General features: G+C 45.7%; 1 protein-coding gene across 2 annotated transcripts in view; it reads left to right on the top strand.

Annotated features, from left to right (window-relative positions):
• The first annotated feature begins 3,858 nt into the window (after positions 1-3,858).
• Positions 3,859-23,296, top strand: part of PPP2R2B (protein phosphatase 2 regulatory subunit Bbeta) — a 477,586-nt gene continuing 458,148 nt past the window's right edge. The window contains exon 1 of one of the 2 annotated variants that reach the window (XM_068277553.1): positions 3,859-3,986. In XM_068277553.1, the coding sequence (XP_068133654.1) occupies positions 3,869-3,986 (118 nt within the window). In that variant the 5' untranslated portion in view covers positions 3,859-3,868. Of the gene's footprint in view, positions 3,987-5,194; positions 5,455-23,296 lie in introns of those variants that run through there. The other variant, XM_068277551.1, reaches the window with a different exon arrangement.

Raw genomic sequence — 23,296 nt, 5'->3', positions numbered from 1 at the left:
TCCAGACGGGATAATACGTAAGTATCCAGGTTTGTGTTGTTTATCCTCTTCTCCCTGCATACATCTAAAAAGTGTACCATGGCCTCTGGGGAAAGCCGCTAGTAGAATATCAGTAAAATTACTGACATTCTACTATTGGGCAGTGGGTAATATGATAGTAGAATATCTGAAGTTTTTATTGATATTATACCATCACTAAATCTAACCTATTCTGACACTAACCCTCCCTCTACCAATGCCTAACCCTAAACGATCCTCTCCCTCCATAATATCCGCCAATATCAGCACATCCTTTGCTGGTAAACTGACCCTCCCGATATGAGCCATCTAATTCCTATAATTATCGGGCATCGCTGGTGCCCAAATTAACTACTGGGTGCCACTATTGCTGCTATGAACATTGTGGTCTATATGGCGCCCATTCTACCAATGTGCCGCCAGCGCCAACAGGACCTGCTTTTTTGCTACCCTATTTTGCATTTGCATAGCTTAAAGGCTAGGAACCCCATTGGAACCCTCAGCACGTGATAAAAATTGCATGATATAGAGATAAAGTGCCAGTACAAAAACGGTCAAGATGAAGGAGGCAAAATGGGGGTGGGGGGGGTGGAGTAATTTGTCAATGCCCAATTCTGTTTACTACTACTCCTTGGCAACCAGCCTCCTTCATTCACCTTTGTTTCCCTCTTCCCCTAGAGCTGGCTGGCTGTGTCTTCTTGTCATACAGGAAAGCTAAATAAAAGTGCAATTCTGGTGAGGCAAAATATTATTATTTAGTATTTATATAGCGATGCCATCTTCCGCAGATGTATATATCCCTGCATCATATGGGTCACGCTTGCGCTATGTGATACTATGTGGCATATTCCACTGAATTGTCCAAACTAAGTCTATCTCCCGTTCCTCTCTCGGGGAGTTGTTCCAGCGCTGTACCCCGTTCAAATTTGCTGCTACCAGAAGCCCTCAGAAACACTTGTGTCCTTGAGATAGGCAGCTCCGTAATACGCCAGCGCACTTTTGTGCATGGGCAGTATGGAGCCACCTGTATTCGGAAGCACTTGAGGACATAAGTGCTTCTGGATCTTTCAGGAATCCCCCCCCTTAAAAATTCTGCGTTTGCCCCTGCTCAGGGTCCCTTTAAAGTAACTTTTCATCACTGCAATTGAAAAATTACCAAAAAACAGGTGAACAAGTATTGTCAAGATTACGCTGAATTTTTTTTTTTTTTTTTGCTTGCTGGTGGCTTAAAAGCCATTTTTTTGATAAGATGTGAAAATATCACCTTAGAGAGAACGTAGGACAAAAAGTGAATTGGAACATGTCCCATGTGTGTTTGTATGTGAGAAAACGCGTGCATTTTTTTCACAGAAGCTAATGTAATTAATAGAGAAAATGCACTGCTATTATTTTTTAATGTCTAAGAGTGAAAAATTAATTCATGTGTGAATTATCCCATTTGTTAACATTTTTGTTCCCCACACATTTTAGCTTTGCATAAAACACACACGAAAACAGACAAGTTTGCTCCCTGCCTTAGGATTTTTTTTTTTTGGGGGGGGGGAGGGGGCAAGGAGGGTGGAGCAGGCCAAAAAAGCACAATACATGATACGGTATGAACCTGAAGCCCAACTAAAATAAAAAAAAAAGATAAATACCTAAGGAGGGGAAAGGCTCTAGGTCCCATAGAGCCTTCTCTTTCCTCCTACAGTCCCTTTCGACCGATGGGTCGGAGACTCCTTCAGAAGTTTCTGGCAGCCCAAGTGACATGCTAAGACGTGCAGGTCCATAGAGCCCATGTGCGAGTGCACTCTCTTGCACACACGCAGTAAGGAGTGCAAAGTCTCCCATGGTGGGAAATTTGAGCAGGGGACCCAGTGCTGGAATGAGGGGACCATAAGAGGAATGGGAAGGCTCTATACAACCCAGAGCCATCGGGTCAGTGAAAAATGGCGCCCAGCACCGATTGATAAAAATGGCGCTCCATTCACTTACATTATCAAACGATATTTATCGTTTTATGAGTTAAAAAATGGCGCCGCACTAAAAACGATATTTATTGTTTTATGACTTCCATAAAACTATAAATATTGTTTTGAAATGTAAGTCATAAAACGATAAATATGGAATTGAAATGTGTTGAATATGGGTTTTGCTGTGTGTGTGTGTGTATATATACAATATATACATGAATATATACATACATACACATACCTACATAAATACACACACACATATACACACACACACACACACACACAAACACACACATATATATATACACACACAGACACACAAGCATACACACACACACACACACACACACACACACACACACACACACACACACACACACACACACACACACACACACACACACACATATATACACCCACACTTACACATATATACACCCACACATACACATATATACACCCACACATACACATATATACACACACACATATATACACACACTCTCACACATATACACGCACGCACACACACATATACACACACACACACACACACACACACATATCCAGGAAAGGAACTTTAAACTCTCAAAAACAAAAAATATTGTTTTTCGTAAAAACGATAAATATCGTTTTCGGAAAAACGATAAATACTGGTTTTCGTAAAAACGATAAATATCGTTTTCAAAAAAATATTGTGCATAACCAGGCGCCATTATTTGGCTGGCGCCATTTTTAACTGGACGCAAGAGCCTTCCCCCTACTTAGCTAAGTATCTGTGTTTTTTTTTTTTTATTAATTTTAACTGCTTGCCGACCACATCACGCCGATGGGCGTGGACGCGGCGGCAGCCCCAGGACCTCTTAACGTCGATCGGCGTAAAGTCCTGGGGCAGCAGTTTGCAGGAGATCGCACGCATCTCCTGCTTGAGGGGCTAAACCGCAGTGTTTATATCAGTACAGCGCTGCGATCAGCAGCAGCGCTGTACTGGGGACAGCCGTGTGAACGGCTGTCCCCTGGGGGGCCTAGAAGCGATCGGCGGTGATAGGCTAAAGCCTATCACCGCCGATCGCTGTGATAGGCTGGCGGGGGGAGGCAAGGAGGGAGGGAGGGAAAATATTTGAAGAAATAGGGTTTTTGTTAAAAAAAATAATTAAATAAACAAAAATATTTGTAAAAAAATACACATGGGGGGAGCGAACAGACCCCACCAATAGAAAGCTCTGTTGGTGGGGAGAAAAGGGGGGGGGGGGAATCACTTGTGTGCTGTGTTGTGTAGCCCTGCAGCTTGCCCTTAAAGCTAAGTTAATTGGCTCCCCCTACAAATTGGCCCTAGACTACAGTACTTACACTACATAATATAGACATATGGCAAGGGTAGGGATTAGATTGTGAGCTCCTTTGAGGGACAGTTAGTGACAAGATATATATATATATACACTGTACAGCGCTGCGTAATATGTCGGCGCTATATAAATACTAAATAATAATAATAAAAATAATAAAAAAGCTGCAGTGGCCAATTTTACATAAAATGGCCTGGTCACAAGGGGGGTTTAACACTGCAGTTCTCAAGAGGTTAAAGGATACCAGAGCCAAAAGGCTCTGGTAAATACTGCAGCTGTAGTGGGTAGAGGGCAATAATCAAATACTCACTTCCCGTTCACCTCTGTCCCCTGAAGCTCTTCTCCTGTCAGTCCCGTTCTCCTGGGCGACTCCACACCTGGAGATACTGCGTTGTGCATGCGCAGTATATCCGTTCTGCTTCCCTGAGGCCACGTAGTGATGTCACAGAACAGGAGTGCGTTCGCTTCTGTGTCCTGGTTTGAGCGCTGATTGGAGATGCAGCGAGTGTGCTCCTGTGACATAATTCGGCACAGCCACAGGGAAGCAGAATGGACATACTGCGCATGCATGGTGCAGTTTGTCCGGGTTTGGAGTCGCTGAAGTCGCCAAGGAGAACAGGACTGACCAGAGAAGAGCGGCAGGGGACAGAGGTGAACGGGAGGCGTGGTGAGTATTTGATTATTTCCCCCACCCACTAAAGCTCCAATTTTTACCCGATATCCTTTAATTAGACTTCAGGTTCACTTTAAAGGCCGTATTATGTATTGTGCATTTTTGCCCTGCTCCACCCCCTCTTGAAAAGGCTTCAGGTTCGCTTTAAAAATTATTATTATTATTTAGTATTTATATAGCACCGACATATTACGCAGCGCTGTACAGTGTATATATATATCTTGTCACTAACTGTCCCTCAAAGGAGCTCACAATCTAATCCCTACGATTGCCATATGTCTATATTATGTAGTGTAAGTAGTGTAGTGTAAGTCTAGGGCCAATTTTTTTAGGGGGAGCCAATTAACTTATATGTATGTTTTGGGAGTGTGGGAGGAAACCAGAGTGCCCGGAGGAAACCCACGCAGACACGGAGAGAACATAAAAACTTTTTGCAGATAGTGCCCTGGCTGGGATTCAAACCAGGGACCCAGCGCTGCAAGGCGAGAGAGCTAACCACTACGCCACCGTGCTGCCCAAAAATGATTGTTACTATCAGTCCCGGACCGAGGCAGAGGCAAGAGAGGCTCCAGCCTCAGGGCGCAGTGTAGGAGTGGGCGTACAACTACAATAACAACGAAAAATTTGTAAAGCGCTTTTCTCTCGTAGGACCCAACCCACTGAGCTATCATTCCCCTATTGTGTTTGAAGAAGAGAGAAATAAGAAAAGGGGATACATGGCAGTGACTGCAAGCCAGATAACTAGAGATGAAGGTGTTGGGAGTCTAATAGCAGTGTACTGTGTAACCACATATGAGAGAGACAAATGACACAGCTTCACCCTGCACACTCCTTTCTAGGAATCTGTTACAGTCAGTGAGGGAATTGCCATGTGAGGGAAAGTGTACCTCATAAACATCATTTTGTGAAAGATACCATTACACTTTATGCAAACTGAGGAAAACAAAATGGTTATGCAATGCAGCCAGAATACTGTACGTGCACCAGAGCCTTCTGACTGGTAATGAATGAATACTTCCTCCTGCATACAGATGACTGATAAGAGAAGAATGGCTGGAGGAAGCAGCTTATCCAGCGTGGATGTGGCAGCACAGTGTTATGGCAGTGTGTTTACAAGCAGGACTGACTTAGTCAGCAAATCCAGCTCCACAGAGCCTCAGCCAATGAAGAGCTTCCCCAGCCAGCCTGCTCCAGCGCTTAGAGTTAGAGCAGTCCGCTTGCAGTCATGGGAGGCTGACAATGCTGCTGCTGCTGCAGGCGGAATGATGGGGACCGGTGTGGGATTCCCTGGCGTGCTGTGCCCTGGAGACATGGCTGAATATGTGCGCCCTGCTGCTGACACCGCGCTCCTCATGGACTGAGCACACTGATCTTCAGCTGAAGATGAAATGCTTTTCTCGCTACCTGCCTTACATCTTCAGACCTCCGAACACCATCCTGTCCTCCAGCTGCCACACAGAAGGTACGGCTCCTGAGAGGGTGGGCATGGGGTTGGGGGCTGAAGAAGTGGGATGGGAGCAAGACTGACTTCCCAAAGATCTCTGCTGACATTGCTGTTCCAGCTGGCAGATGACAGCCATTGCTGGGGGATAGATAGAAAGCTATTGTGGATAGGAGCTGAGGCATGTGTTGTGGATGGGCACAGTGCTGGCAGCTCAGGCATGTGTGCTGCTGATAGGCAGAGGATAGGCACGGTGCTGACAGGCATGTGATCTGGTGATCATCTCACATAACAACAATCAGACACTTGTACCAGCCCTCTGGCACCACAGAACGGCATTACCTCACTGTGTGGACTGGACAGAAGATCTCGCAGAAGTCTCTCCACAATAATGCCCATTATATAGCAATTAAGTTTACTTTTGTGCCTGCTTGCTGAGCTGCATTCTATGACTGGCTTGCCATTTGTCACTGTCTAGTTAATGCAGTTTTCTGCTGTAAAGCAGTTGATCAGTTAGCTTATTGAGGTCTGAGGTGTATATATCCCTCTGTGTTGTAAAGCATATGACATCAGTATGATCAGGACAGACTTTTACCTCCTCACAATCTGCTGTAAGTTATTACGGTATGTATTTAGAAAAAAAAAACTGTATTAAAAAACCTAGGGGTGATTGTTATGGCAATTATAGCTGCAATTCTTCAGACAAACAGGAAACAGTAGGAAGTGGCTGTATGCAGGGATGCCAGAAAGTCCCACACTTGTCCAAAGTTAAATGCCATATTGATTAGCTTCATGTACAGTTTGACATAATTTTTAGGACACAATTGTAGACAATATGAATTGCTATGCTCTCAGAGAAAGCCCTAGTTGGGGAAAGAAACATTAATTTTGTCTTGTTTTATTACTGCTTGACTTTGTCTTCCAAAACAAGGTCATCAAACCAGAATTGGTACTTGGTGCTAGTCTACTGGTGCTGGACCATTATTATTGAGTTTTAAAGCGTCAACATATTCCGTGGCGCTGTACAGAGTAAGGCCGGGTTCACTCTGTACCGGATGAAAAAAAAACAAAACAATCCATTTTCTGTTCAAATGGATCAGTTTTGTCACAATCGCATCAGTTGTTCTGTTCAGTTTTCGTGTTGCCACCACATTAGCATTCCACAGCCGCCACCGCTGGGGTCCTCTGCACGGAAGAAATGCTGGTATACATACCGAAGAGCCCCTTCAGAAGCATCAAGTTCCTTATTAATTGCAAATGACCAATTGGAATCCTCCTTGGGAAGGGAGGATACCCATTGGTCTATTGCAGACCAATTGTAGCTTGATGCTTCTGATGAGGCTGCAGATCTATATACTAGCACTTGTTCCATGGAGTTAACTAAACAGCTGATAAAACAGTGGCACCTGAATGGATGGCGGCAGATGAGTATGAGCGAAACTTACATGATGACCAGCCTATTAGTATGCTAACATTACTTTTGTCAAAATCCACTTTGTTGAGCTAATTTGTAAAAAAAATTGCATACAGCCTATACTTGAGTTCTGCTAATCAGAACAAACAGAACTGATCCATTCAGAACAGATTGATGTAAACAAATCCTATTGCCTTGCATAGGATCGGTTCACATCCATGCCAATCTGTTCCGTTCAGCTCCAATAAACGCAACTTTTTTCTGCCTGTGTGAACCCAGCTTAGACACAAACATGGTAGATAATAATATAGACAATAGTGTACACAAAACATAGACATTGGTACATAATATGGAATTGACAGACATATGGTAGTAATTGCATTAACAAAAGTAACATGATGGACTAAATGTTTAGCAAATTCTGAGACACAGAAGGGTGAGAGAGCTCTGCCCTTGCGAGCTTATAACCTAGAGCAGGGATGCCCATTAGGTAGATCGGGATCTGCCGATAGATCGCAAAGGACTTCATGGTAGATCCCAACTGCACTACATTTTCCATTCTGTATGTACAATTGTGCTCCTAAAATTGTGCATAGGTAGATCATTTTGAGCCAAAAAAGTGTGGGCACCTCTGATCTATAGCTGTCCCGGGACATTCCAACCTGATCTGAATGTTTTTTCATGTCCAAAGCAAATGGGCATTTCTACAGGATACTGTCAAGATCTCACTAATAGATTTTGACCCAGAATGATATGTAAATAAGAGTGAGCACTAGAGATGTATTTTAAAGGCGTAATTGACAGTGTGGCGAAAATAAATGGCGGCATGGTTTGCTGCTGCAGTAGATCTTACTGGGGTGCTTAGCTGTCATTTGCTGGCTTCCTGCATTGGCTCAAAATTTCACATAGTTTCTGCTGATACAGCTGGACCTAACTTCATGTCGGTAGCATCTTTTATAGTGACAAACACATTACTCAAGCCGCTGTTTGCAGCAGTAAATGTACAGCTAGCAGCTTAAATCCTTCAGCAAGGACCTTGAGCAGCAGAGCTTTGTAAAACTGACTTCCGCCTGAATCCTCAGTTTATGTGTGTGTTTTTATAGCATGAAAAGGAGGAGGGTTATCCCAACAGCTGTCCACTGCACCTATACATCAATATAGGAATATTAAAGAGGAACTCCGGGGAAAATAAAGTAATAAAAAGTGCTTAATTTTTACAATAATTATGTATAAATGATTTAGTCAGTGTTTGCTCATTGTAAAATCTTTCCTCTCCCTGATTTACATTCTGATATTTATCACATGGTGCCATTTTTACTGCTGGTAGGTGTTGTCTGTGGAAGGAGATGCTGCTTGTTTTTTTAGCAGTTGGAAACAGCTGTAAACAGCTGTTATTTCCCACAATGCAACAAGGCTCCCACAGTGTGATGACAGTACCTCAGTGCTGTGAGATGCTAACATCACACTGTGGGAGGGGTTTCATCACAATATCAGCCATACAGAGCCCCCTGATGATCCGTTTTTGAGAAAAGGAAAATATTTCTCATGGGAATGAGGATATCAGCTACTGATTGGGATGAAGCTCAGTTCTTGGTTACGGTTGTCCTTTAAGGGCATACCCAAATATGTTTACGTGTTAACAATAATGTAAGTTACTTATTTAGTCAGGATATTCCATAGCGTTTTTCAGAGAATACCAAACCATTCACTTTATATGTACTGAGGTCAGGAATTCTATTGTAGACAAAAAACATAATTCTCTACATAAACAGTATTCTATGCATACTTTTTGTTTACAGAGCTGTAACTCTTCACTAGAAATGCTTGTCTTTCATGGTCTTTCTGTGAAATTGATTGCAGTGACTGGCTGTTTGGCCCTAATCTGCCCCTCTAATGTAAACAAACACCTGGCAGGGGACCAGGAGATGCTAAGATAGACTGATATTACTTGCGGCAATGGTCAGGTGTCACTCAGTAATATCAGCTGTACAGACAAGTTCATTTTCAGAATTTTAAATCCAAAAGATAGCAGCACAACAAAACAGAGAGTGCAGATTTTGCACTTATGGTCAGCAGGGCTGGTGCTTTTTAATAGGGGCAAACTGGGCCAGCTGCCCGCCCCAGGTTATCCCGCAAGAGAATTGTGATTCCATATTTGGCAGAGGAGTGAACTCACCTGTATGGCCAGCGCTTATGTCCTCATCCGCTCTGGTCACCTTTTCTCTATGGCACAATGGCATGTTACAGGAGTACGCACATGCTGCTGGGTCACTGACAAGAGGTGCCCCCTGAGGATGAAGACAGAAGCGCACAGACTTATAGAGGAGCGCGTTGGCCAGACAGGTGAGTAGTGTTGGTGTTCAAATTCAGGTTATTGAAATTTGGAAACCCGAACTTGCCTGTCACCACACTTCTACACCCAGAAATGTGGAGAGGGTCAGGGGGAATTCACTAATTTCTACTTCGCGTGGCTCACATGAAGCGCAAATAAGTGAATTGACCCTGTTCACATTTCTGGGTGCTGAAATGTGGTGAATGTCCAAATTTCAATAACCTGTTTGTCGAACACTACAGGTGAGTTTTCTCTGCTGCTGAATACTTTGCAGGGACCTCGGGGGTCCATAATTAGCGCAGGGGGAGACCTAGGGGGTCCACTAGCTCACTAGCTGGCTCGGGGCCCTGGGGAAACATAGGGGGAGTTGTCAGAAACAAAGGGACCACCGAATGCCTCTTATGGGGGGAGAGGTTGTCGGGGGGGGGGGGGGGGCGCTCCATGTCATTTTTCCACAATGCCCCATTGTAGTTAGAACCAGCCTTGGTGATTAGCAGGTAGAGATAACATTGTACACTTTTATTAAAATCTTATTTTGGTATACAGTACATGGCAGACATAGGTACAGTAGGTTTGTGGATCTAACTTCTGCCTACCTTGTATGTATGAAGAGCCATATCTGATTTTCAATTAATAGAGTTTCGTTACTTGGAAGGTTTGGTAGAATGGGTGAACACTGTTAGATGTTTTTAGTACGAAAAAATACTGAAATGATAGCTAATGCATTAAAAGCTAGGGCACTCTTGATGGATTTTTAGCAGACATTTGAAATGGTTGAGAATGTCCATTCCTTTCACGATCATGCATAGGCAGGAGGATAGAGTGGGCACGGGGGTGACTGGCAGGTAATTGATGGCTTCACAGCTTTGTATTGCATTGTGTGCCTCATAGCTATTGCGGGTGGCATTTTCAGCAAAGCAAGCCTGAAGCGAAAAAACTTTGTTGTATGTGTAGTGTGGGAATGAATAAAACATTACCAGGAAGGAAAATTCTTATATTTTTATTTTCAGTAATATACCTCTTTTTTATAACGTTGCTTCATTCTGTCATATTTGCAGTTTACCACACTCTATATTTTAAGCAGAGCAGAGCTAACGACCCTTTGAACTTTCCTGCAGTAAAACCTTATCTCAAGCTGTATTTCACTGCTTCTTGGCTGTTTAAAGGAAACCTAAACCAGATGTAAAAAAAAGAGTTTTACTTACCTGGGCTTCCACCAACCCCCTGCAGACATCCTGTGCCCGCGCCGTCACTCAACGATCCTTCGGTCCGCCTCGCCCCCCCCCCCACAGTGGCTACGTTTAGTTTTCCATCGACTGGCCAGTCGTTGGCACCTGCGCGGCCCTGGCCACCTGCGTCCTCGTTCACGCTCCCATCGCGGGGAGTATCCTGCGCAGGCCAAAATTTCTGAGAACTGCACCTGCGCAGGATACTCCTGGCGACGGGAGCGTGATCAAGGACGTGCACTGCCAGGGCCTCGCAGGTGCAGTGGCCCATGACTGGCCGATCAGTGGAAGATGAAACTTAGCTAGTGCGGGGGCTGGGAGGATCGTTGAGTGATGGCATGGGCACAGGACATCTGAAGGGGGCTGGTAGAAGCCCAGGTAAGTGAAAGTGTTTTTTATGTTTGGTTTAGATTCTGTTTCAGAAAACAGGACTGAGTTCAAGCAAGTTGGGTCAGAGAAGCTCTTTTGCATAGATAACAGCTGAAGTTTTTTTTAACTCTTCCTGTACTGGAAGTGCTGTAAGTGCTGAAAGGTGATAATACAAGTACATGATTGACATCAGGGAGAGATCCATTGTTTACCTGATTAAGCATATATAAAATAATGTATTTCCAGGATTATACTGTTAAACTGGCCATACATCACTCGATATATAGCCAGATGGACCATACCACAGCTTCCTCTGATCAGAGAGGGATCTATTACCTGCCCAAACTTTGCACAACAATTTCCAGTAGATTTCAGAACATTTGCACTTGGGGTGACACCGGTCCAGGGTCCATTGGTTGTCACTATATCAAACATCGTTAGCGCGGTGCACCCAATTGAGCCCTTGCAACTGAGATTTTTCCTCCATTTCCGATTGACCCATTCGACCCATTTCAGATCCAACAGATGGATCGGGCAGCCATGTTGCGCAGGGCCGCCTTCAGGGCATCACAAGGGGGGCTGCTTTATGGGGCCTGAGTGAATCTGGGGCCCAGCAAACAGTGCCACATGTTAGAATTTAAGTATTATATGTAGGCCTCAGTTATTTGGACTGAGTTTAGGTAAAAGGCTTGGTTCGCAGAGTCTACCTTTAAGCAGAGTTTCTCGCAGAAGAGATGATGCGGTCAGTTACCAGGAACATGTTCCTTGTGGAAGGCCATAGGTCTAAGCTGTCCCGACCGTTAGATGACAGAAAGGTAAACAAAGCCGATATTTACAAAACATTGCATTCTTTGTAACTAGGATATAAAGCAAGGGAATATGAATTAATAAGGTGGGTCTCATGCCCATGCCAGCCAATTGTAGGCTTGGGGGGATGGCTCAGATGATGTCACATTTAACTCTTTCCTGGTCAGTAATAAACCAGCAGCCGGCTTACGGAGAGTCACTCTTTGCTTCCTGTGACGGCTGGTTTCCACCTTTACTTTACTTTTATTTATGTCTTGTCATCTTATCTAACTGTATGCTGTATATACGTAGTCTAGATGTAACTTAGTATAGACTGAAGATAAATACTGATTACCATTCACTAGGAATGAAATCAAGAAGCGGTAACGCCAAGGACTAACTATGACTACAGAAGAATATGCTTTGCTAAGATGCAACAAAATGTACAGTCTTATCTGTTGACTGAATAAACTCCTAAACTTTGAGGACGCCTAAGAAGTTCTATCTCCCATGCTGTTGCTGTGATGAGAGTCGTGTTTGCAGCTCTTGTGAATGAGTTGCTGGTGCCGGAAAAAAGGTGTAGTGTTGTTGCTAATAGCAACCAACATATAGTTTCTTACACCACATATAGGCTGCCCACTAATGTGATGAGTGGTGCTGGGAGACTCATCCAGGAGTTACCTTACTCAGTGATTAAAGCAAACCTGAGATGTTTGGGAGAAAAGGATTTTTACATACCTGGGGCTCCTTCCAGCCCCGTGTAGTAGGGAGCTTTCTGTGTAAGTGCAGTTACAGTCCTAATGTACTGAGCATACTCAGAACGCTCCCAGCCATGAGAGATTGTTAAAAGTGGACACACAAACGTTAGTGTGTTCAGGCCTTCAAAGATTGTGATTTGCCACGTGGGGGCAGAGGGGAGTAAGGAGGGCCCAGTAAGCTTGCCCAGTATGGGGCCCAAAAATTTCTGATGGCAGCCCTGATGTTGCGGCACACATTCTCTTCCAATTCGATAACATTTTGGAATCAGAAGGTTGATCGGGCCCCAATTTTGAGCCTTATCTGCAACTTATTCAGTCTGAATCTTATGAAATGAGTATATTTCAAATGAAATGCGTTACCAGGATTGCTTGTGTTATGACGCCATATTACAATGTACATGATACCGACAGGCACCTGCGTATTTTTGGGCTTTTATAACTTCTGCTGTTTTTAACCCTGCAGTAAAATATGTTATTTATGCGATTGAGTCCAATTTGAAAGAATGTTGTCTTTACATAAATCATTTTTGAAAATAACTAAGGGCATTTCTTTTTGATCCTATAATATTTTGGTTCTTTGCAGACAAGAGATAGAGTATTTTGGAGATGATTTAAAAATTTGCAAGTTCCTTTTTTACTCCACCAATGGAGCAGTCACACGACCTGATTCTTCAAGCCAACAGCCAGGTTTACGCTTATGTTTTCCAAAACCCCGTTTCACATCACCTCCCACAATAGGAGCAAGGGTGAGTCACGGGTAGGCCTTTCCCCTCCCAGAAGGTGCTGCAAGAGGCAAGGAGGCACTGTCTGGGGCATTGCTCCAATAAGTGTCGCCCACCAGGATTGAGCTTAATCCTTCCAATGACATTGCTTTGAATGAACTCTGTACAGACATATCCCAGCGCTACAGCTGGGGGTTCAGTCTGTTTCTGTGGAGAAGGAAGGAGGGATGATGTTGTGTGGGACTATGGCGGCGTGCTGGCGGCGTGAGAAGGAGATGAATGGTATCTGGCTTCACTCAGACATCACTGTTGCTTAAGATCCAGCACGTAGGATCTTTGTGTGAAGCCAGGGCCATTTGTACACATGTTGGGTTCTTGGCCGAGTCAGTGTTCAACAGCCGCCTCATCCAGATGTCATCTTGTGTGTGTACTTAGCTTGAAACTTATTCTTGTTCTTGCATGTGACAATAAATCCCCACGCATAAGCTACTCTGTACATAAGTCAACCCCCCCATTTTTTGCATAAAACATAGGCCAAAATCCGCAATCCTGGTGATTAACCAACCTGCTCAATGTGGCATCCTACCTCCCATGAAGAATGTGCATTGCAGAATAGCTATGGAAGCATATCTACCTTTCCTTGCTCCAGTTCCAGTCTACGCATCTTCCCAGCAGTTTCCAAACTGGCCACTAGAGCTCAAAGCTATTGGTAAATCATCCGTGGATAAGCTGATCCATTAAGGTGCACATTAATAGTACAATTTTTTTCATCAGATGTGATCTTTCAATGTGATTTTACGATAAAAATTGGACAGAAAACTGAGCAGTGTGTGGCAAAAATTGATGCAAAACGATCCTATGGTCGATTGAAAGAGAAAATGTAATCGATCCAAATGATGGATTATACAATCAAATTGGAAGAGAGAAAATACCCTAATCTGCCTGTTTATGGGAACAATTGATAATTACCTTCTGATTATATTCAATTGTAAAAGAAAACGCATCGAATGATTGCACCTGATGAAAAAATTGTACTGGTAATGGGCACCTTTACTAAGGCTTCCTGCTCTGCCGATGGATACTGTCGCGGCTCCATGGTTGGCTACCTGTATTAATAATGTTCCATGTCCTGTATTTCTGGACTCGGCACATCTATGCTTATGTATGTTACTGTTAATACATTATGATTAAAAATAAAAGATCACTTTAAAAAAAAAAAAGGGAAAACAGACAACATTTCGGATTCTGAAAGACTGCCTGACTAGGCATCGATCACAATATGCCAATATGTCAATCTTCCATTATGCCAGGCCTGACTGGGGTAGCAAAGGAACAGCCAGTCAGCAGGGGGTAACCTTGCTGAAAATGACTTTGTGTTGTGTGTGATCTGACTGGGAAGGTCTATAATACATGGCAGCCAGTCTAAAATACATGGCATGCTGGGATGTAATCAAAGGAAAGACTTTTACTTTTCACTTAGAAGCAGCTATAATTCTGTTTATAATGCCGAATGGAGTTGTGACACAAAACTTCTTGACAAGGCAGTAAAGCACAGATGAAGATAAGATTCAGTATTGCAGTTCAGTGGTTTTGTATTTTTTAGAGTATAATTCAAAAGTAGTGTAACTTAATTGTTGTTTTTTGGTTGGCCAATGACTGGCTAATTTTACCGCCTCTATGTAGTATGAAAACCCACAGATTTTGAATACTATGAACAGATTGTGCAGGTAAGCGCTCACACGAAATGTTAAAATTGGCCAAACATTAGCCAATCGAAAGTTGATGTGTGTACCAGCCTTGCAGTGAATGGCAGATGTGTGTTGGAGTACAAGCTTTCGTAAAGCATTAGAAAACAAATTAGCCTTAATTCTCTCCAAGTATTAGACAAGAAATAATCCTAGTGTGAAATACTGTGATACTAAAGTACTCAAGTTGAATACATTATACTGTAGATAACTACCAAAAAACAACAATTTTTGAACAAGAACATAACAACATAAATAAAACCCGCAAAATTAAAAAATCCAGATACCCATCTGCACTTCACTTTGTACTACTGTGTTAATTGAAAAATCATCAACGTCCAGCTAAACCTTCCAAGTCAAGCTGCTCACTAGGTAGTCAGTCTTCCATCAAAGCAGATTGTTGCAGAGTCTCCTACAGGTAACCTTGTTTAGTGGCCAGCATACCGGAATATTAAACTACAGCAACAAACAAGTTCTGCGTATTCACTCTTACTCCACCAGCAGGAAGCCACTAAATCGTTTGCCATAGTTTGGTCCCGCTCCGCCTGCAGGAAATCCATCAATCAGTTGCAATCCTGTGGTCCCTCTACATTGATCGGTACATAATGCTTAGCAATAGCTGAGCGGTATGTCAGTATACTGTAGCACTCCTGTCCTGAACTGTTGCCCTAATGATTACTAATAAGTTTTAGTGGGTTCAAGAAACCTGTAAGGCTGATAACGCACAACTAAACCCACAACAGGACATGTACAGTGGCTTGCAAAAGTATTCGGCCGCCTTGAAGTTTTCCACATTTTGTCACATTACTGCCACAAACATGAATCAATTGTATTGAAATTCCACGTGAAAGACCAATACAAAGTGGTGTACACGTGAGAAGTGGAACGAAAATCATACATGCTTCCAAACATTTTTTACAAATAAATAACTGCAAAGTGGGGTGTGCATAATTATTCAGCCCCCTGAGTCAATACTTTGTAGAACCACCTTTTGCTGCAATTACAGCTGCCAGTCTTGTACTGCATTTCTGATCAGCGCTCTCCTTGTTTGGCCTGTGAGTTTAGGTGGACGGCCTTGTCTTGGAAGGTTTACAGTTGTGCCATACTCCTTCCATTTCTGAATGATCGCATGAACAGTGCTCCATGGGATGGTCAAGGCTTTGGAAATCTTTTTGTAGCCTAAGCCTGCTTTAAATTTCTCAATAACTTTATCCCTGACCTGTCTTGTGTGTTCTTTGACCTTCACGGTGTTGTTGCTCCCAATATTCTCTTAGACAACCTCTAAGGCCCTCACAGAGCAGCTGTATTTGTACTGACATTAGATTACACACAGTTGCACTCTATTTAGTCATTAGCACTCATCAGGCAATATCTATGGGCAACTGATTGCACTCAGACCAAAGGAGGCTGAATAATTGCGCACATGCCACTTTGCAGTTATTTATTTGTAAAAAATGTGACAAAATGTGGAAAATTTCAAGGGAGCCGAATACTTTTGCAAGCCACTGTAGTTGGTGCACTGTAGGCAGGACCAGGGAGAAACAGATTAGATAGGCCCAGTGTATTTCTGAAAGTAACTGGAGAAGTTGAAGGCAAGGCAGTGTGGAACAAGCCTGGTTCTGAAAACTGCTAGATAATTAAAGTGGAGTCAGGAGAGCTGGAGTCAATAGTCAGGAGATCAGTGTGGGTCAGTAGCCGGATCATCTCTGGGGGTTATCATGGGATTTATATAAACTTCCACATCCCTATCAGCAGGTGTTCCTCATCAGCTTGCTGAAGTACATGAAGCAGCACTTATGAGATCCTTTGTCAGAGTAACAAATTAGGGACAGGAGATGCAGTTACAGAAGTTAGCTTGAGCAGAGTTAGACAAGCTGGGGTCAGGAGACTAGAGACAAGCTGAAGTGTAATCAGGCAACCTAGAGTTAGGGAACTGAAGGTCTCTTAGGGTAGAGTCAGGCAAGCCAAGGTAAGGAGCCATAAGTAGGAGCCTGGAGATCAGACAATCAGTAGAGATGGGCCGAACGGTTCACCGGCGAACGGGAACCGGCGAACTTCCGGGGTTCGCGATTGCGGAGAACCGCAAACTTTTCCGGAAGTTCGCCCCCATAGTGCATCATTACGGTCAACTTTGACCCTCTACATCACAGTCATCAAGTACATTGTAGCCAATCAGGCTACACCCCCTCCTGGAGCCCCACCCCCCTTATAAAAGGCAGGCAGTGTTAGGCATTGGGCTCACTCGTGTGCCTGCAGTAATTAGAGAAGGGAGAGCTGCTGCTGCTGCAGAGAGAGCTATAGGGAAAGCTAAGTTAGGCTCTTGTAGGCTTGTTAGCTTGCTCCATGCTGATTCTTATTGCTAAAAAAGCACCCCTCAACAGCTCTTTTGAGAGCCAATCTTGTTCTTGTGATCTATTTTGTGTGTGTGTGTGTGTGTGTGTGTGTGTGTGTGTGTGTGTGTGTCCCACAGACATTTGTGTTGCATAGACAGCCTTGGTAATTCCTACTGGGCCACTGCCAGGCCCAGCACATTCAGTGACTAACTGTGTGTGTGACAGACAACTGCACCTTTGTAATACTCATAACTGCATATACCTACCTGTTCAGTGCACCCACCTACCTACGTGAGAGCACGCAGTGTGATATTTAATACCACCAGTCACTGTACCTGTTCACGGTACCCAGGCAGTTGCACCTTTGTAATACCCATCACTGCATATACCTACCTGTTCAGTGCACCCACCTACCTACATAAGCGCACGCAGTGTTACTGCACCTGTTCACGGTACCTGTGTGTGTGTGTCACAAGTGAACATTTGTAATTCCAATCACTGCAGTGCATACCTGTAACATGTTCAGTGCACCTTTGTGAGTTCAAGAAGTGTAATATACCACCAGTCATTGCACCTGTTCACGGTACCTGTGTGTGACAGCTGCACATTTGTAATTCCAATCATTGCACCTGTTCACTTTTCAGTGCACCTACCTACCTACATGAGCGCAAGCAGCGTAATATACCACCAGTCATTGCACCTGTTCACGGTACCTGTGTGTGACAGCTGCACATTTGTAATACCAATCCCTGCATACCTGTTCACTGTACCTGTGTGACCGCATGCTGTTTAGTATACCAGTCCGTTCATACCTGTTAACTGCACCCGTGTGACAGCTGCACATTGTATTGTAATACCAGTCACTGCTACCTTTCACTGCAGCTGTGTGACCGCACGCTGTTTCGTATACCAGTCCGTGCATACCTGTTAACTGCACCTGTGTGACAGCTGCACATTGTATTGTAATACCAGTCACTGCTACCTTTCACTGCACCTGTGTGACTGCACTTTGTATTAGTCAAGTCAGTGCATACCTTTCACTTCATTCCCCTCGATATGGACAAAACAACAGGCAGAGCCAGAGGCAGACCCAGAGGCAGGTCACCCGGCAGGTCTGTGCGAGGTCGTGCTGACGGATTTTGTGCGGCCATGGCCCAAAGTACAGTGCTCAGAAGAAGGCATGTCCCATCAACTCCCAAGATTGTCAGGACGTGGTTGACTATTTAACACAGAACGCCTCATCTTCCGCAGCCACCAGCACTACTACAAGTACCACATCCGATACATTTGCTACTTTGCAGGAGTTATTTGATGGGGAGATCACTGATTCACAGCCATTATTGTTACAACAAGATGAAGGCGCTAAGCAAGTTACACCACCTCATATGTCTGAGTTGGCGACACTATGGACGTAGCGTGTGAGGAGGAGGATGATGAATTACCTGCTGTTGGTGCAGTTTTGGAGGTGTTTGATACAAGCGAAGCTGGGGAGGATTATTATGATGATTATGATGATACGGATGCCACGTGGGTTCCCAATAGAGGAGATGAACAGGGGGACAGTTCAGAGGGGAGTCAGAGAGGAGTAGGAGGAGACGAGTTGCTGAAAGAAGCAGCGGGAGCTCGTCGTCAGAAACAGGTGGTGGCAGTGTCCGGCACCATGTATCGCCACCTATGGACAGCCAGCCAACATGCCCTACATCGTCAGCTGCTGACGCCACCATAGTGCCCACACCCCAGGGTGGCTCAGCGGTGTGGAAATTTTTTAGTGTGTATGCCAAAGATCAGAGTAATGCCATCTGTAGTCTCTACCACCAAAAATTGAGCCGTGGAAAGGCCAACACCCACGTAGGGACAACTGCCTTACGAAGGCACATGCTGAAAAGACACAAACTGCAATGGGAAGAGCACCTGAGCAAAAGCAGCACATAAAAGCAAAGCCACCCTCCTTCTCCTCTTCTCCCTTCAGGTACATCATCTTCTTCAGCCGCTTTCTCCCTTGCACCTTCACAATCACAGCCAACCTCCTCCATTCCACCTCTCACCTTGAGCGGCTCCTGCTCCTCTGCCCACAGCAGTAGCCAGGTGTCCGTGAGGGAAATCTTTGATTGGAAAAAGCCAATGTCTGCCAGTCACCCCCTTGCCTGGCATCTCACAGCTGGCTTGGCGGAACTGTTATCCCGCCAGCTGTTACCATACCAGCTGGTGGACTCTGAGGCCTTCCGAAAATTTGTGGCCATTGGGACACCGCAGTGGAAGATACCAGGCCGCAATTATTTCTCAAAAAAGGCGATACCCAAACTGTATCGGGAAGTAGAAAGGCAAGTGGTGCCATCTCTGGCACACAGTGTTGGGTCAAGGGTCCATCTGACCACGGATGCCTGGTCTGCCAAGCACGGTCAGGGCAGGTACATTACTTACACAGCCCATTGGGTCAACCTGGTGACCGGTGGCAAGCAGGGAGTATGTGGCTGTGCAATGGACCAACTTGTGACACCTCCACGGCTTGCAGGCAGGCCTGCTGCCACCTCCTCTCCTTCTCCTCCTACTCCTCCTACTACATCCTCTTCACTGTTGTCCTCTTCCACCTCCTTGGCTGAGTGGCAGTGCAACTCTACTGGTGCTGCAATCTCCTATCTAGCTACACAGCCCCAGCTCCCCAGGGCCTATGCTGCATGCCAGGTATGATGGTGTCACGCCATCTTAGACATGTCTTGCCTCGAAGCGGAGAGTCACACTTGAGCAGCTTTCCTGGCTGCTCTTAACAAACTGGTGGATCAGTGTCTGACCCCGCACCAACTGGAGAACGGCAACCTGGTGTGTGACAGCAATCCCATTTCGGCTTTGAATTTGGGAAAGTTGACACATGTACCCTGCATGGCACATGTGCTCAAGCTCGTAATCTAGAGATTTGTGTCAAAGTACCCAGGCTTACAGGACGTCCTAAAGCAGGCCAGGAAGTTGTGTGGGCATTTCAGGTGGTCTTACATGGCCATGGCACGCTTGGCCTAAATTCAGTGGAGAAACAACATGCCGGTGAGGCGCTTGATTTGCGATAGCCCGACTCACTGGAATTCGACACTCCTGATCTTCGACCGCCTGCTTCAACCGGAGAAAGCCGCCAAACAGTATCTCTACAACTACAGTCAAAGGACACAGTATGGGGAGATGGGGATGTTCTGGCCGAAGTACTGGACACTGATGCGAAATGCCTGCAGGCTCATGCGGCCGTTTGAGGAGGTGACAAACATGGCGAGTCGCAGTGAAGGCGCCATCAGCGACTTGATCCCGTATGCCTTCTTCCTGGAGTGTGCCATGCGTAGAGTGGTGGATCAAGCTGTGAATGAGCGTGAACAGGAACAGTTACAGGAGGAAGCGTTGTGGGATCAATTCTCATCAGAACCAGATGTTTCCTCAACACCTGCGGCAGCACAGAGGGGGGAGGAGGAGGAGGAAGAGTCATGGGGGGAAGAGGAGTCAGATGATGAGGAAGGTGGTTTTTTTTTGAGGAGGAGGAGGCAGCAGAAGAACAACTGCAGGGAGCTTGTGCTGCTCAATGCTCCTGTGGTATTGTTCGTGGCTGGGGGGAGGAGGAGAACTTACCTGACATCACTGAGGTAGAGCAAGAGGAGTTGGATAGTACGTCTGGATCCAACTTTGTGCAGATAGTGTCTTTCATGCTGTCCAGCCTGTTGAGGGACCCCCAGTATAAAAAAACTTAAGGGGAATGAGCTGTACTGGGTGGCCACGATACTAGGCTATCGGTATAGGCACAAAGTGGCAGACATGTTACCAACTCACCAGAAGGCAGAAAGGATGCTGCACATGCAGAACAAGCTGCCAACTATGCTTTACAGTGCGTTTAAGGGTGATGTCACAGCACAACGGAATAAAGGTGCCACTGCCAGTAATCCTCCTCCTCCCATATCCACGCAGGCAAGGACAGGATGCTCTAGCGATCTCATGGTGATGTCGGACATTCTTCAGTCCAACGCCTCGCCTTAGCACTTCCGGACCCACCCTCCACCAACGCCTGGACCGGCAGGTAGCCGACTACCTGGCCTTAAGTGTGGATGTAGACACTGTGAGCAGCGATGAACGCTTGGACTACTGGGTGCGCAGGCGTGACCTGTGGCCAGAGCTGTCCCAATTTGCTACACAACTTTTGTCTTGCCCTGCCTCAACCGTCCTGTCAGAAAGGACCTTCAGCGCAGCTGGAGGCATTGTCAATGAGAAGAGAAGTCGCCTAGGTCACAAAAGTGTTCAGTACCTCACCTTTATCAAAATGAATGAGGCATGGATCCCGGAGGGTTACTGCCCACCTGAAGACTAAGTCAGTCCCCGCACACAGCATCTCTGCCAGCACGCCGTGTGACTGGCTGCCTGCCCCAAGACTCTCTGCCTGCAGGCCGCTTGACTGCCACCACCAACAGGGTCCACCAGGACTCCAGGCGGATTCCTGAATTTTTAAGGCCGCTGCTAGCAGCGGCCGCTATCATAATTTTTCTGGTGCGTGTACATGTGTCAATTCCCCTTCGTAATCGTTATCTTGCCACGGTGAAGGGGCTTGCGTATCACAATGAAGCAATGACCAATGGCTATATGAGTGTCTCGGGGGTTGGCACACCAAAGATAATAAGGTCGTTGCTTCATTGTGGACAGACCAAATTCGATCAGCTGGACAGTCACTGTTGTTCTGTCATTGAGCTACCTCAGCCTGGCGACCATATGGGCTAGAAAACCGCTATCGCCTGCACTCTCGTCATGGTGCCCACCAGTCCAGCACAGCCGTCACAACACAAACAACTGTTTGCGGTGCGTTATACAGTGAGTTTGGTCTGTCAGTGGGAAGCAGTACTCTAATTACACTCCCTGATTGATGTATACACCTGCAAGATGTTTTAAAGAGGATCTGTAACATGAAAAGATCCCCTGGGGGGTACTCACCTCGGGTGGGGGAAGCCTCCGGATCCTAATGAGGCTTCCCACGCCGTCCTCCATCCGTCAGGGGTCTCGCTGCAGCCCTCCGTGGAGTCCGTGCAGCGGTGACGTCAATATTTACCTTCCTGGCTCCTGCGCAGGCGCTCTGACGGCTGTCGGCTCCGAACTACACGGAAATACCCGATCGCCGTCGGATCTGCTCTACTGCGCAGGCGCAAGTTTCCTGCGCCTGCGCAGTAGAGCGAACCCGAATGAGATCGGGTATTTCCGTGTAGTTCGGAACGGAAAGCCGCCACAGCGCCCCCGCTGGAGCCAGCAAAGGTAAATATTGAACTGACAGTCGGCACAGTCGCCGGCTGTTCGGAGGGCTGCGGCGAGACCCCCGTGGGACAGAGGACGGCGTGGGAAGCCTCATTAGGATCCGGAGGCTTCCCCCACCCGAGGTGAGTACCCCCCAGGGGATCTTTTTAATGTTACAGAGTCTCTTTAAAGCACTCTAGGCCTCCAATTTAGCATGCAATGTGATTTCTGCCCTTAAAACGCTGCTGTGCATCAAATCCTGATTTTTCCCGGTTGCTTTTGGCATGTATCCCACTCCGCCATGCCCCCCTCCAGGTGTTAGACCCCTTGAAACATCTTTTCCATCACTTTTGTGGCCAGCATAAATGTTTCTAGTTTACAAAGTTCGCCTCCCCATTGAAGCTTATTCCGGTTCGCGAAAGTTCGCATGTTCGCGAACGTTTGCGGAGGTTTGCGAACGCGGTTCGCAAACCGAAAATCGGAGGTTCAGGACATCTCTAACAATCAGTCAGAGCTGAGTCAGACAAGCTGAGGTCAGGAGTCAAAGGTAAGCCAGAACAGAGCCAGACAAGCCATAAGGGCTTGTCACAGGAAACAGAATGGAGTCAGAGAAGCCAGGGGCCTGTGGGTGAGCTAGAACAGAGTCATTAAAGCCAGGGTCAGAAGTCTGAAGACCAGCTAGAAAGAAAGAGACTACTGTCAGGAGCCAGTAGTTTCACCAGACAGAGAATTCAGAAGCTTGGAGAGCAGTCAGAGAAGAGCTGGGAAGAAGTCAGGAGATGAGCAGAAGGCTTGGAGTTAAGCCCGTGCAGAGTCAGAGAAGCCAAGGTCAGAGTTCAGCCAAAGGACAGTTAGATAAGCCAAGTTCGGGTGCCAGGAGATGAGTTGGAGCCAGGAGGTAACCGAAGATTAGAATCAGGGAAACTGGGATCAGGAG

This window comes from Hyperolius riggenbachi, chromosome 3, assembly GCF_040937935.1.
Source record: "Hyperolius riggenbachi isolate aHypRig1 chromosome 3, aHypRig1.pri, whole genome shotgun sequence".
In the NCBI taxonomy this organism is placed as follows: Eukaryota; Metazoa; Chordata; class Amphibia; order Anura; family Hyperoliidae; genus Hyperolius; species Hyperolius riggenbachi.
The sequence above is the reverse complement of the archived record's forward strand: the minus strand, read 5'-3'. Positions and strand labels throughout refer to the sequence as shown.